The 15,186-nt window shown below is 54.0% G+C and overlaps 1 protein-coding gene across 1 annotated transcript in view; it reads right to left on the reverse strand.

Annotated features, from left to right (window-relative positions):
- Positions 1-14,893, reverse strand: part of cxxc4 (CXXC finger 4) — a 26,346-nt gene extending 11,453 nt beyond the window's left edge. The window contains exon 1 of the mRNA XM_084687405.1: positions 14,028-14,893. Within this exon, the coding sequence (XP_084543531.1) occupies positions 14,028-14,861 (834 nt within the window). The 5' untranslated portion in view covers positions 14,862-14,893. The remainder of the gene's footprint in view (positions 1-14,027) is intronic.
- Positions 14,894-15,186: the final 293 nt, after the last annotated feature.

Genomic DNA, 15,186 nt, shown 5'->3' on the forward strand with positions numbered 1-15,186 from the left:
GAGGTGGAGCGAGGGAGAGGTGGAGCGAGGGAGAGGTGAAGAAAAAGCAGGAGGTGTAGAGAGGAATGCAGAAGCAGAGATGGACAGAGAGAGAGGGAGGGATGGAGAGAGGGAGGGACGGGGAGGGAGGGAGAAGACAGAGAAGGAGGGTGGATAGAGGGAGGCATGGAGAAGATGGAGGGAGGGATGGAAGGATGAAGAGAGAGAGGGATGGAGGGTGGATGGAGGGATGGATGAACGGAGAGAGGGATGGAGGGATGGATGAACGGAGAGAGGGAGGGAGGGTGAGGATAGAGAGTTTCAACAGCAGTGCAGTCAGCCTTAACTGATGGGTTATATATTGCCTGTCACTTTAGTCCACAGGAATATTGGGGCGTCGCTGAGTTCAGTCCAGGAAGGTAGAGCAATCCATCACCTGGAGCCTTAGAAGGAGGCTGAAATCTCATCACACACGCGCGCACGGAGCCAATTTTCCAGCCACCCAACGCTGCTAATAAAAGGGGCAGTGACTCCAAGGCCGTCGGCCCGAGCGACCGTTGTCACGCCAACGGGCCGCTCATCTATTCACTCCACACACGCCACTGCCCCCGGCAACCTGCGGCCAAGCGCTGGAACGCAAACACCCCTCCACCCCCCTCCCCCACCCTGACCTCCTACACCTCCTCATCTTGGGAGGGAAATGGCCCCCACTTCAAATACAAAGGAAGTATTTGATTGATGTATTTGGATCCAGTATTTGGTCTGTGGACTTGAAGGGTGCTATGACACAACACCAGAAAGAGTTTCCTGTGAGAACACACTTTGAGCAGTCTTAGGAGCACCTGGCCAGACACATGATGATGACTTGTAAACAACTGGTCTTCATTCTCCTGTTACAGCTTATCGCCCTTGGCTACTGTTACTATGACGCTAAATAGACGCCCCGCCCCCATATCATGCATCTTCCTTCCATCCCTAGATCCCTCCATCCATTTATTCCTAAGTCCAATCTACCCACTCCACAGCATGCTCCGCCCGCCAGCGAGACATACCCTCATCAGGCTAAGTGTCTTTCAAGCCTCGCAGAGCAATGAGGAAGTGAGGAGATTTCTGCTGAATCAACGGATATGGGGTGAGGGAGGGTGAGAGGGGAGGGAGGGAGGGGGAGAGAGGAGGGAGGGGGAGAGAGGAGGGAGGGAGGGGGAGAGAGGAGCGAGGGAGGGGGAGAGAGGAGGGAGGGAGGGTTGGAGGGGAGGGAGGGAGGGGGAGAGAGGAGGGAGGAAGGGGGAGAGAGGAGGGAGGGAGGGGGAGAGGGGAGGGAGGGAGGGGGAGAGAGGAGGGAGGGAGGGGGAGAGAGGAGAAGGAGGCAGGGGGGGAGAGGAGAAGGAGGCAGGGGGGGAGAGGAGAAGGAGGCAGGGGGGAGAGGAGACGGAGGGAGGGGGAGAGAGAGGAGGAAAGGAGAAGGAGGAGGGCAGGTGGAAGGGAGGGATGGAGGAGAGGACAAGGAGAAGGAGAGGAGGGGAGAGGAAGAGGGAGGAGAGGAGGGACGGATATTGAGGATGTGTGGTGGTGTGCTTGAGAGCTAAGTGGGAGGAAGGAGGGAGATGTGGTCAGAGGACAGAGCAGGAGATTATGGGGGGAGGGGGGTCAGCGAAAGAGAGAATCAAATCCATCTCCATCTTCGATACCTCCTAAAGCTGATTACTGAGAGAGAGGCAGGAGGGAGATTGAAAGGGGTAGGTGTGAAACCGAGCAGGAGGGTGAAGAAAATAAATGGAAATGCATGAGCTAGAAAAGGAGAGAGAGGGGGAAGGGAGAGAGAAGAAGAGAGAAGGAGAGGGGGGAGGGAGAGAGAAGAAGAGAGAAGGAGAGGGGGGAGGGAGAGAGAAGAAGAGAGAAGGAGAGGGGGGAGGGAGAGAGAAGAAGAGAGAAGGAGAGGGGGGAGGGAGAGAGAAGGAGAGAGCAATTAGCATGGATTCTGTTCTGGCTGCGTCTGACTTGATATTTGACCTTCTGAGGTAGATGTGCCAGCTGAAACACACACATACACACAGACACACACACACATACACACACACATTCTCACACGCACACACGCACACACACACACACACACAGCCCAAAGCAACAGACAGGCCTGAACCTGCAGGGGTAGTCCACTCCACCTTAGGCCAGCGCTGAAGTGAAGCGACTGGAGAAAACGCTTTTCTAGTCTACTGTACTCTGTTCACTACTGCTGTGGAGGAGAGGAAGGGAGAGGGGGGAGAAAGAGTGGGGGGAGAGAGAGAACACACAGTTCACACACACAGTACACACACACACACACACACAGTACATACACACACACTGTACACCTGCAAGCACGGCATTTATAGGTCGAAGTCGGTGCAAACGCCTCTTAGCTGATCGTTCTTCAAGAGAGACACCCCTCCCATTCATCACGCATGGTAAATCCTTGCCCACATACAGTAGAGACATGCCGGGACTGCACCATCTGGGCCAAAGTAGGGGGGGTCTCTTCTCCACCTGCTGGTCTCTCCCCTCACCTCTCAACTGAACAGAACTGGGATTCATTTCAATCAGCATCTCACCCAATGACCAGCATCTAGAGCAGGGCTGTTCAAGCCTGGTCCTCTGAGTCCTCTGTCCTGCGTGTTCTAGATGTTTCCCTGCTCCAGCAGACCCCAGTCAAATCAATGGGCTGTTATCAAGCTCTGTGGCAGCCTTGTAACTACCATTCATTTGACCCAGAGGACCAGGATAGAACAGCCCGTCCTAGAGACTAGGCCTGCGAAGTGAGGCTGCTCTCTAAAACGTTCTGGAATCCAAACGGTGATTAGGAACCACGGCCCACAGCCAATGAGTTCATAGCCCCTCTACACCTATGGTCCCCAACGAGGGGGAGGAGCTAAAAGGAGAGTATCATTTGAATGTCGATTTGATGCGGAAGGATGTCTCGGGCGAGTGTTGGCAGCCAGTGTGGTGAACACAGAGACAGACAGAAAGTCAATACAAATCCAGTGTTTTTCCTCATCCTCTGTGGTATTAATATCTACACGTAAGTCAACATGTTTTCAGGGTTCCAGGGTGGGTCACATGACCCAGTGACGTGATAGCGTTAGCGGGTAACTCCTGACGGCCGGCGTCTCTATCAGTCTGGAAGCTCGTTAATGACACGCTAACGAGCCTTAATGAGTCATTAGGGTTAATTAACGAATACGGTTCATAGTATGCTAATTTGTTAACAAATACTGTTCATATGTTGATATATCGTATCATAGAACGCCCAGTCCTGCAAAAGAGACACACACACACACACACTCACACACACACACTTACACAGACACACACAAACCCCAGCTGTTAAGATCACACACTTCCTGTAGAGAACCCAGAAGAGAAACGCCAATAGGCTTGAGGTTTCTGACTGCATTAAACATGCCTGGTCCTGCCCAAACTATTCACACACACACACACACACACAAACAGCCTTTAAATAGGCCTAATTCCTGGAGACTACCCCCTGCCTGGCCAACTCAGCACCCCCCCTGAGGAGACAGGGAACACGGTCACAGTTTGTCAAAACACACTGTTACACTCTCTCTCCCTCTCTCTCTCTCCCTCTCTCCTCTCTCTCTCTCTCTCTCTCTCTCTATCTGTCTATCTGTCTCTCTCTCGCTTTCTCTCAGACTCACATAGTCTGTCTGTCTCTCTCTCTCTCTCTCTCTCTCTTTCTCTCTCAGACTCACATAGACTGTCTGTCTGTCTGTCTGTCTCTCTTTGTCTCTCTTCATCTGTCTCTCTCTCCATCTCTCTCTCCATCTCTCTCTCCATCTCTCTCTCCATCTCTCTCTCCATCTCTCTCTCCATCTCTCTCTCCATCTCTCTCTCTCCTACCTGACTTGCCTGGCTCGGTCTATCTGTCTTTCTCCTGCTTACCTCCCTCGCTTGCCCACGGTGACTATCAGATGTTTTGTCATGAAATATGCATGTGTGAAAGCAGAGCCTTCACGGAGGAGATGTGGGGGTGACTGGAGGAGAGGTGACTGGAGGAGATGTGGGGGTGACTGGAGGTGATGTGGGAGTGACTGGAGGAGATGTGGGGGTGACTGGAGGAGATGTGGGGGTGACTGGAGGAGAGGTGGGAGTGACTGGAGGAGATGTGGGGGTGACTGGAGGAGATGTGGGGGTGACTGGAGGAGATGTGGGGGTGACTGGAGGAGATGTGGGGGTGACTGGAGGAGAGGTGGGGGTGACTGGAGGAGATGTGGGGGTGACTGGAGGAGAGGTGGGAGTGACTGGAGGAGATGTGGAGGTGACTGGAGGAGAGGTGGCCCTGGGCCCTAGATGACCTGGAGAGAAGGGAGGAGAAGGATTAGGAGAGAGGGGAGGAGAGCTACAGGAAGGAGAGGAGGAGAGAGATGTGGGATGAAGGAAGGAGAGGAGGAGAGATGTGGGATGAACGAAGGAGAGGAGAGAGCGGCTCTTCCTCTGCCCTGACTTCCGGGTGGTTCTCCTTCCGTGTCAGTAACCACAGGCTCCTGACTGTTCAATCTGTGCTGTTCCAACCTGTCCTACTGAGAGTTCAAACTGTGCTGTTCCAACCTGTCCTACTGAGAGTTCAAACTGTGCTGTTCCAACCTGTCCTACTGAGTGTTCAAACTGTGCTGTTCCAACCTGTCCTACTGAGTGTTCAAACTGTGCTGTTCCAACCTGTCCTACTGAGTGTTCAAACTGTGCTGTTCCAACCTGTCCTACTCACACCCACAGCTAGACACCTCCATCTTGGATGACATGTCCTCTTAAGCAATGATCACACAGCACACAATATGTATCATAATCATGTACTGTATTGTGTAATACGATATTATGTTATTGGATATCCTATTACATAATTATCACAAGCAATGAAAGAGGACCAGGTTCAGTTTTCGAACCAACATCTCACTGCAAAGATCTGCAAAGCACTCTGATCTCTTGCACACGCGCAAACACACACACACACACTCACTCACACACACACACACACTCACTCACACACACACACACACACAGTTTCCCAGTAATGACAAGATACCTTTTAACTTCGCAGCCAGAGCCACCATCAATAATGAACGAGCGTCTGTTTAAAATTTAAAGTGCCACACATTAGCGTCCTCCACCTGCACTTTCACACTGTCCAGCCTCCCTCCCTCCCTCCCTCCCTCCCTCCCTCCCTCCCTCCCTCCCTCCCTCCCTCCCTCCCTCCCTCCCTCCCTCCCTCCCTCCCTCCCTCCCTCCCTCCCTCCGTCCCTCCCTCCCTCCCTCCCTCCCTCCCTCCCTCCCTCCCTCCCTCCCTCCCTCCCTCCCTCCCTCCACCCCTCCACCCCTCCCTGCTCTCCCATGTTTTCCTTCTACCTCCCTTGCTCTTCCACACCTCACTGGATTCTTTTCTACACCTCCCCCCCTCGCTGACCCCCCTCCTCCCTCTGTCACCCTACCTCCCCCTCTCGCTGACCCCCCTCCTCCCTCCATCACCCTACCTCCCCTCGCTGACCCCCCTCCTCCCTCCATCACCCTACCTCCCCCTCTCGCTGACCCCCCTCCTCCCTCTGTCACCCTACCTCCCCTCGCTGACCCCCCTCCTCCCTCCATCACCCTACCTCCCCCTCTCGCTGACCCCCCTCCTCCCTCTGTCACCCTAATCCCCCCCTCGCTGACCCCCCTCCTCCCTCTGTCACCCTACCTCCCCCTCTCGCTGACCCCCCTCCTCCCTCTGTCACCCTAATCCCCCCCTCGCTGACCCCCCTCCTCCCTCCATCACCCTACCTCCCCCTCTCGCTGACCCCCCTCCTCCCTCTGTCACCCTAATCCCCCCCTCGCTGACCCCCCTCCTCCCTCCATCACCCTACCTCCCCCTCTCGCTGACCCCCCTCCTCCCTCTGTCACCCTAATCCCCCCCTCGCTGACCCCCCTCCTCCCTCCATCACCCTACCTCCCCCTCTCGCTGACCCCCCTCCTCCCTCTGTCACCATAATCCCCCCCTTGCTGACCCCCCTCCTCCCTCCATCACCCTAACCCCCCTCCTCCCTCTGTCACCCTACCTCCCCTCGCTGACCCCCCTCCTCCCTCCATCACCCTACCTCCCCTCGCTGACCCCCCTCCTCCCTCCATCACCCTACCTCCCCTCGCTGACCCCCCTCCTCCCTCTGTCACCCTACCTCCCCTCGCTGACCCCCCTCCTCCCTCCATCACCCTACCTCCCATCGCTGACCCCCCTCCTCCCTCCATCACCCTACCTCCCCTCGCTGACCCCCCTCCTCCCTCCATCACCCTACCTCCCCTCGCTGACCCCCCTCCTCCCTCCATCACCCTACCTCCCCCTCTCGCTGACCCCCCTCCTCCCTCTGTCACCCTAATCCCCCCCTCGCTGACCCCCCTCCTCCCTCCATCACCCTACCTCCCCCTCTCGCTGACCCCCCTCCTCCCTCTGTCACCCTAATCCCCCCCTCGCTGACCCCCCTCCTCCCTCCATCACCCTACCTCCCCCTCTCGCTGACCCCCCTCCTCCCTCTGTCACCCTAATCCCCCCCTCGCTGACCCCCCTCCTCCCTCCATCACCCTACCTCCCCCTCTCGCTGACCCCCCTCCTCCCTCTGTCACCCTAATCCCCCCCTCGCTGACCCCCCTCCTCCCTCCATCACCCTACCTCCCCCTCTCGCTGACCCCCCTCCTCCCTCCATCACCCTACCTCCCCCTCTCGCTGACCCCCCTCCTCCCTCCATCACCCTAACCCCCCTCCTCCCTCTGTCACCCTACCTCCCCTCGCTGACCCCCCTCCTCCTTCCATCACCCTACCTCCCCTCGCTGACCCCCCTCCTCCCTCCATCACCCTACCACCCCTCGCTGACCCCCCTCCTCCCTCTGTCACCCTACCTCCCCTCGCTGACCCCCCTCCTCCCTCCGTCACCCTACCTCCCCTCGCTGACCCCCCTCCTCCCTCTGTCACCCTACCTCCCCTCGCTGACCCCCCTCCTCCCTCCATCACCCTACCTCCCCTCGCTGACCCCCCTCCTCCCTCCATCACCCTACCTCCCCTCGCTGACCCCCCTCCTCCCTCTGTCACCCTACCTCCCCTCGCTGACCCCCCTCCTCCCTCCATCACCCTACCTCCCCTCCAGTCTCCTCCCCCCTCCCTCCCATACACTGCTGCCATGACAATGATTTCAGCTGCGATGCAGGGCCAGTGGTACTAAATCAAGTGGAGGCCAGGGTGGGGGGAGGGTGTGGGGAGGGGGGAGGGGGGGGAGGTTCAGGCGATGAGCTGCAGGACCTCCACGAGGGGCGACTCAGATTACAGCACCGGCCTTAATTGGTGGCAGCAGCCAAAACGATAAATTCTTTAGCAGCCTTGTTGTTGAGCCTTTTGCTGTAAAGGCGAGGACGCGAGGAGGAGAAGGAGGGGGAGACGGGGAGAGGACTGAAGGAAAAGAGAGGGACGAGATGGAGAGGAGGAGGAGAGAGGAGGGGAAATCTGGAGCAAATGGAAGGATGCTGAAAAGCCACACTGCACGACAAATCGTGACAGGAAGGGGAAAAAAAAGATAAAAGGGGAATTGGAGGGGTCTTGGCCCAGATAGACACACACAGGCACGCACAGGCACACAGGCACGCACACACACACAGGCACGCACAGACACAGGCACGCACACACACACACAGGCAAACACACACACAGGCACGCACACACACACAGTCACGCAAACGGGTGTAATTAAGCACTCTGTGTGTGGCTGGTTCTATTGTCTTGACAGGGCTTAGGGTTGCCCTTTAGCTCAGAGAAGCCTTGTTATGAAGAGGAAGAGGAGATGGAGGAGAGAGGGAAGCCTTATGTTCTCTCTCTCTCTCTCTCTCTCTCCCCAGACCGTCAAATTAATCTGAGGTTTTAAAGCTTGAATAAATCCCAGTAAGTTAGGGATCTGCACAACCGTGCGTCATTCCCTCAGGCTTCTCCTCGTCCATTCCTCGTTCCCTCTCCCCCTCCCCCCCCCCACTTGGCCCCACTGCTCTTTCTGAATAGATTGTCTGGGAGCACTCTGTTATCTCCAGGGAGCCAAAGGTTGGAGAGGAGAGAGGGGGCGGGAGAGAGAGAGAGAGAGAGAGAGAGAGAGAGAGAGAGAGAGAGAGAGAGAGAGAGAGAGAGAGAGAGAGAGAGGGAGAAGGCCATCCGATTCATCCTTATCTATTCTGAGCACACCTAAAACAAATTAGGCCTGGCCTGGCTGTCGCTGTGGTCGCTTATTTGTCTCCCTCCCTCCCTCCCTCTCTGCCTCCCTCCCTCTCTGCCTCCCTCCCTCTCTGCCTCCCTCCCTCTCTGCCTCCCTCTCCCCTCTCTCACCAGTGCTGTCCCACCAGGGAGGGAGGGAGGGAAAGAGGGGGGAGACAGAGACAAGCACATGCACATCTCCTCCTGAGTGTTCCTGAGCAGAACATGACACCAGCCTCTGACATCTGTTAATTGAGAGAAGTTTCCAGAGGCTCAATGGGATTGTGTTCTCTCCATCTCTCTCTCTCCATCGCTCTCTCTTTCTTTCTCTGTCTCTCTCACTCTCTCGCTCTCCTCTTCCTCCCTCTCTTCTCTCCATCGACCGGCCCCTCTTTCTCTCTCTTGTTCTCATTCCCACCCGGGTCCAAGGCTAGCTCAGTCTACCTAGAGGGTCACGACCCCAGCGTGGTCACGACCCCAGCGGGGTCACGACCCCAGCGGGGGGGGGTCCATCCGTCCTTCAGCGCTGCCGCCGTGGTTGTTCGTGTTGTTGTTGCGGTCGTCGTGACGCACTGAGACGTTAAAGCAAATCCAATAGCCTGGCTAACCATCCTATGTGATCGATGAGCCCCTCTCTCTGTCTGCCTCTCTCGCTCCCCACATTCTCTCTCTCTCTCTCTCTCTCTCTCTCTCTCTCTCTCTGTTTCTCTGTTTCTCCCTCTTACTCTCTCTGTTTCTCTCTCTCGCCAATCTCATTGTCCTTCCATCATACAACAGAGATGGACGCTTCTAGAACACCATGAACAAGCATGATGTGGGAGACACCAGAGCTGAATGGTTTGAGTATTGATTGAATCCCTTCTACCGCGCCAGACACTATGAGACTGTGAGCTGGCTTGTGTGGAAAAGAAAAGTTGGAGTGGAAGAAAGGCAAACAGAGTGAGAGAAGCTAGGTTGTGAGGAGCTTTGAGGGTCAGGAGGCCCACAGCCGGGCCAACTGTCTGACAACTGGATTTACTGTGTATATATTTTTTTGCTTTAAAAAGAAATATGCTTTGCGCTCAATAGAAAGCGCGTTATGAAGGCATTTAAGTATTACCTGATGTTATTTCCTAATATTAAAGCGTGTTATAAACAATCAGATTATTTAGCGCATTTGGTCATTTGCACCCAAATAAATCCAACAGGAACCAAGAGAGTGTTGAGTTTTTGACTGAAAACGAACTGAGAGGTGAAAGTCAACTTTAAAAACAAGCTTTTTGGAAAAGGTTCAGGGAGGGAGAGCAAGCCAATATCTTTAATGTAACCGTCAGTTAATAATAATAACAATTATCACGGTCGACTTTCCTCATTAATTAACAATAAAGTGTTAACATTAAACAAAACAAAAATTCGACAATGAGTTTAAAAGTGTTTAGAGGGAGGAAGAGCTTTCTCATTCCACCATCAGCCCTCAAGCCATCCTCAATAATTCACGACGCATCTAGGCTGGATCCATCTGAACACGTGAAACTGTTGAATACAAACCCTGCAACACAGTTGCTGCCAAAACAGAAACAGATTGAATCAAGCTTAGATTATAGATCAGTGGTTATTAACCCTTGTGCCCCCTGCCCTGTATGTTGTAGATGATTCCCTGCTCAAACACACCTGATTCAAATGATTGAGTCGTTATGTAACTATCTATCCAGCGTTTAGAGTTTTGACTGCAGATCAAGAGGTTGCAGGTTCAAATTTCCCCTGTGCTGTAAGTCACTGGACAACAGCATCTGCTAAATGAATGTTGAAAATACGAATGACGAACTGTATGTCTGTCTTGAACGTTTAATAATAATAATAATAATATTTGAGCTGATCTCTCTTAGTGTGCACCTACGTAATGTTGTTGAAGTGCCTCCAACCAGCTTCATCCTCATGTGATTACCACCACACACACAGCCACACACCACACACAGCCACACACACACACACACCACACACACGCATATAGAGCCACACACACACAGCACACACACACACACAGCCACACACACACACACCAAACACAGCCACACACACCACACACACGCATATAGAGCCACACACACACCACACACAGCCACACACACACACACACACACACACCACACACACATATAGAGCCACACACACACAGCACACACACAAGGTGGCTAGCAGCTGTAAACGGAGAGCAGGGACCTGGGAGCCTTAGGGGGCAGAGGTAGCTGCTCTGGAAATGTTAGGTTAGATGAGATTCCTCCGCTAGACTAATCCTTCCTGGGGCCTGAGAGAGAGAGAGAGAGAGAGAGAGAGAGAGAGAGAGAGAGAGAGAGAGAGAGAGAGACAGAGACAGAGACAGAGACAGAGACAGAGACAGAGACAGAGAGAGAGACAGAGACAAAGAGAGAGAGAGAGAGAGAGAGAGAGAGAGAGAGAGAGAGAGAGAGAGAGAGAGAGAGAGAGAGAGAGGAGCCTGGCTGCGTTTGGCACAACAGCGTCGCTGTGACACAGGGCAATCCTCCAGGGTCTAGCATTAGCGCGCCAAATTAAAGGGGGTATTAGATTAAATTGCCTCTCCGATTTCAGGGGTGTGAGTAAAATTCTGATTTGCATTTTCCACCGCTGCTTAAGACATAATTAGTTCAGGGCGATTCCCTTGTGGAAAACACTGACAGCAAAAGCTAACTGGCTGACGCTAGCTAGCTTATCATTGCCTTCGTGGGAAGAACTGCGCAGTCTGCTAATGTTTACAGGTTCGCGTTTGTGTGTGTGTGTGCGTGCGTGACATAGAGAGAGTTTGCATGTCTTAGTACGTGTGAGAAAGCGAGCATATTGCGAGTGTGAGTGTGAGAGACTGTAGGCCTGTGTGCAATAATAAAGCGATGCAACGTCAGAATATTGAATGTTGATGGTTTCAAAACGTGTCCAAAACATGCGTGAGACCTGGGCTTCAAACCTGCACCCTGTCATAAACACCAGCCCTCTTTCCTGCATCCTCCGTCCTCTTCCATAATTACAGATGAAAAGGCACCCAAATAATAATTACAGCTACAACACCCCCATAATAGAGATTATAGAACTAGAAGCTAACAACCTATTTCTTAAACAAACAAAAAGCAAGTTTAGATTTGTTTTCTGGTGGAAGTGTTTTTCCCCCTCGTCATAGCAACTGTGGTCATTACACCAGACGTCTCCGATATCTGTATGTTAGTCATGTTAGCCTCCTGTTGGACACCTGTTTCCCACTCACACAAACACACACACACACCTAGGAAGTGCATTTGATGTTGTTGACAGTCGATACATCCTGAGAGAACAGGTGTGTGTGTGTGTTTGTGCAAATTCCAGTATGAAACACCTGTGCACCTGCCATTTAAAACTGCAGCCCCGTATTAAAAATCCTCCACAATTATGTTTCATAGGATCCTGAAGAAGGCGTTTGGTGTTTACGTCCTGGAAAAGAACGTTGAGCGTTCTTGTGTACAAAATAGCCAGGTAGAAAATCTTTTATCAAAAGCATGTCTTTATCAAGAGTTCTGGCCAGGCCTGGTGTACCAAACATGCCACTAACTTGCATGGTTCATAAAATTACAGCAGTATACGTTGAAAGAATTTTAAAAAAACGACCCGCCAACAAAAAAACGCTTTTTGGTCCAAAGCGCCGTACAGAGGGAGATTTGAACCCGTGACCTCTTGAACTGCCGTAATAATACTCTAACCACTGAGCTACACCCACCCCCCTTAGTAGCCATCGTAGTTATTATCTAGACTGAATTCCACTCTTTACTCATTAATTAATCTCCCGCACACACAGAATGTAACCTTGCAACATCCACCAAGCACTATTAATAAATAACAACAAGATGTTGCCCTGATGTCTTGATGTTACCTGTCTGAGTGATATTCAACACCTGTGAAAGGAACACACATTCCCACCATTTGGATTATTTATGAGCGTTCGGTTATCAATGTTTCCATCGTTGGAGGTGAAGGTGGTACAGAAACGAAGTGCCGGTGGTTTGGGGCCGTGTTTCAACTGCTCCTTTTATATTCCAACACAGTCACACTACCAGCAAAACGTCAACTAACACTTAAATCAATTAAAATTCACCAATTAAAAAATATATATTTATAAACCCTTTCCGTGGTGATAGGAGTTCACCAAAGCAACAAAACACTCTGAGCAGCTGCCAATCATCTTGAGTGAATCCAGAACATTCTGTCCTTGTCCTTTGTTTAGAAACCCACCAGCCAACACCGTCCAATCCTGGCTCCCTTTTCTCCTACGCATCTTTCTTTCGATTCTCTCGTTCACCGGATTGATACATTAGGTCCTAATAGCCTTGATGGAATATGAAATGATTTCATCTCAAGCAATCTTCAGACCAAATCAATTCACACAGCATCAGGGGGAGGAAGCTGTCTGGGTGGGCGACGAGGAAGAGGGTTTTTTTCACCCGTTTTTATCTTTTTTCATCCCCCCCCCCCACCCCTCCGCCCCCTCTGCCTCTTCCCCACACTGAAAGCCCTCAGCCTCTTCCCCACACTGAAAGCCCTCAGCCTCTTCCCCACACTGAAAGCCCTCTGCCTCTTCCCCACACTGAAAGCCCTCTGCCTCTTCCCCACACTGAAAGCCCTCTGCCTCTTCCCCACACTGAAAGCCCTCAGCCTCTTCCCCACACTGAAAGCCCTCTGCCTCTTCCCCACACTGAAAGCCCTCTGCCTCTTCCCCACACTGAAAGCCATGAGTGTTTTTGAGAAACGGCATCAGCCATGGTCACCAACCACCTCCTCCTTCCGTCTCTCACTCCTCACACATTGTGAGAGGAGGGGGGTGGACATGGGGAGAGGAGGAAAAGGAGGAGGAGTGCAGGAGGGGAGGGGGGGAGAGGGGTCTGAGGCAGAGGCTATGAGCAATATTGATCCCTCCCCCCCTCCCCCATCTCCCCCCCCCCTCCCCCTCAGGACGGCAGCTCTCCATAATTGGTTCAAATGACCGAGCGCTGAGAGCGATGGCTCGTCCACTGAAAACCATTTCCCAGCGAAGGCTTGGAGGCCAGCCAACAGCCGGAGGTATGTTCCAGCCCAGCCTCCCTAGGATCCCTCTCCTTCCCCCCCTTCCTCAAACCTCCCTGCCTCTACTCAGCCCCCCCCCGATCCCTCCTCCGCCCCCAGACCCAGCCTGACTGGCAGCAATTAGGGTGTCTGAGCCAAAGCTCAGCTTGCGCTTCGCACAAACACCCCCTAATTACTGCCAATTAGGATAGGCGGGTAGGCAGATCGCTGAAGCCAGGGGACGCACAGGCATGGGTGGGCATGGAAACCGTTTTCCAGGGCTTAGAAACGTGACTGGAGGAAAAAAGGTTAATGCTTTGGAGTACAGGGGGGATAACGATGAGAGGGAGGGAGGGAGGGAGGGAGGGAGGGAGGGAGGGAGGGAGGGAGGGAGGGAGGGAGGGAGGGAGGGAGGGAGGGAGGGAGGGAGGGAGGGAGGGAGGGAGGGAGGGAGGGAGGGAGGGAGGGAGGGAGGGAGGGAGGGAGGGAGGGAGGGGAATGATGGGAAAGTGTTTCTAAGCCCTCTAGAAAGGTGCACCCCACACACACCTCCCAAGGTTGCCCCCCCCCCAACACCAGCCACCACCTGCAGCCTCCAACACCACCAGCCGCAGCCCCCCCTACCCCCACCTCCCCACCAACACCACCAGCCCCCCCCCCACCAACACCACCAGCCCCCCCCCACCTCCCCACCAACACCACCAGCCCCCCCCCCCACCTCCCCACCAACACCACCAGCCCCTCTCACCTCGAGCGAGGAACCAGGCTTTTTCTTCAACTCCTCGCATTTCCTGAACTTGCATATCTGGTGGCCCGTCTTGCGGTTTCGACAGCTGCTGCACACGCCGCAGTTGATGAGCCTGCGGCAGGGGGCGCACACCCCACACCTCTTCCTCTTCTTCTTGGCCGGGTTCCCCCCTCCCCCGCCGGATCCCGAGGAGTTATTCTGCGGGCAGTCCGCCAGATTGGCAATTTGAAACGCACTGTCTGTGACGGCACCGGAGGCTGCGGGGGAGTGAAGGGCTGTCATGACGATGACCCCGGGAGGTAATGAGATGCCCCCTAAAGCCGGGATGGCGGAAAAAGTTCCGACGCGTTCCGGGAGATTCATTATCTCTGCTTCGGCGCCGCCGCATTTCAGCTTGTTCATGCATTCCCCGGCTAAAGGTCTGCAGTGTTCGGGGGATAAGGTAGAGAGGAAATTATTATTTGCCATTTGCAGCGTCTCTGGCGACAAGCCAGGCTTGCCATGCCTCTGGGAGTCGTTCCTGTGCATGCCGGTCCTGTTAGGGTTCATGGCAGCTGACTTCCTGCCCCAGAGCATGGCGTTGTCGCAGTTCCATGGGGACATGCCGATCCTGGCGCTTGGGAAAATGGGCGTCGTGATGCGGGCGATTTTGGCAGCCTGCGGGAAGCCGCCGTTGTTTTTGTAAAAGTTGGCGAAGGAGCGGTAGCGTTCCATCTCGGCATTGTAATCCAACAGCTGGCTTAATCCACCATCCTGAAGCAAGTCCTTCTGCAGGAGGGACACGTCCGAATTCTGGGCGTTCTCGATGCACAGGGCGTTGCTGAGGTTCGACATGGTCGAAGGAGGAAGAAGGAGGCACGCTCGCAGGAAGTGTTGGGGGTGGGGGGAGGAGGGGGAGGGGGGGTCAGGGGCTGTGGAGGCCTCGGTCTTTTGGTGGGTGCTTAGCGAGTCTGTGTCAACATCTTGGGATGTTCGTTCAGGCCCTAGGGGGGAGATAACCACAGATGAGATATACACACCCAGACAGACAGACAGACAGACAGAACACACCCAGACAGACAGACAGACAGACAGACAGACAGACAGACAGACAGAACACACCCAGACAGACAGACAGACAGACAGAACACACGCAGACAGACAGACAGACAGAGACAGA

The sequence above is a fragment of the Hypomesus nipponensis genome, chromosome 22 (assembly GCF_054491055.1).
Source record: "Hypomesus nipponensis isolate SF chromosome 22, ASM5449105v1, whole genome shotgun sequence".
Taxonomy (NCBI): Eukaryota; Metazoa; Chordata; class Actinopteri; order Osmeriformes; family Osmeridae; genus Hypomesus; species Hypomesus nipponensis.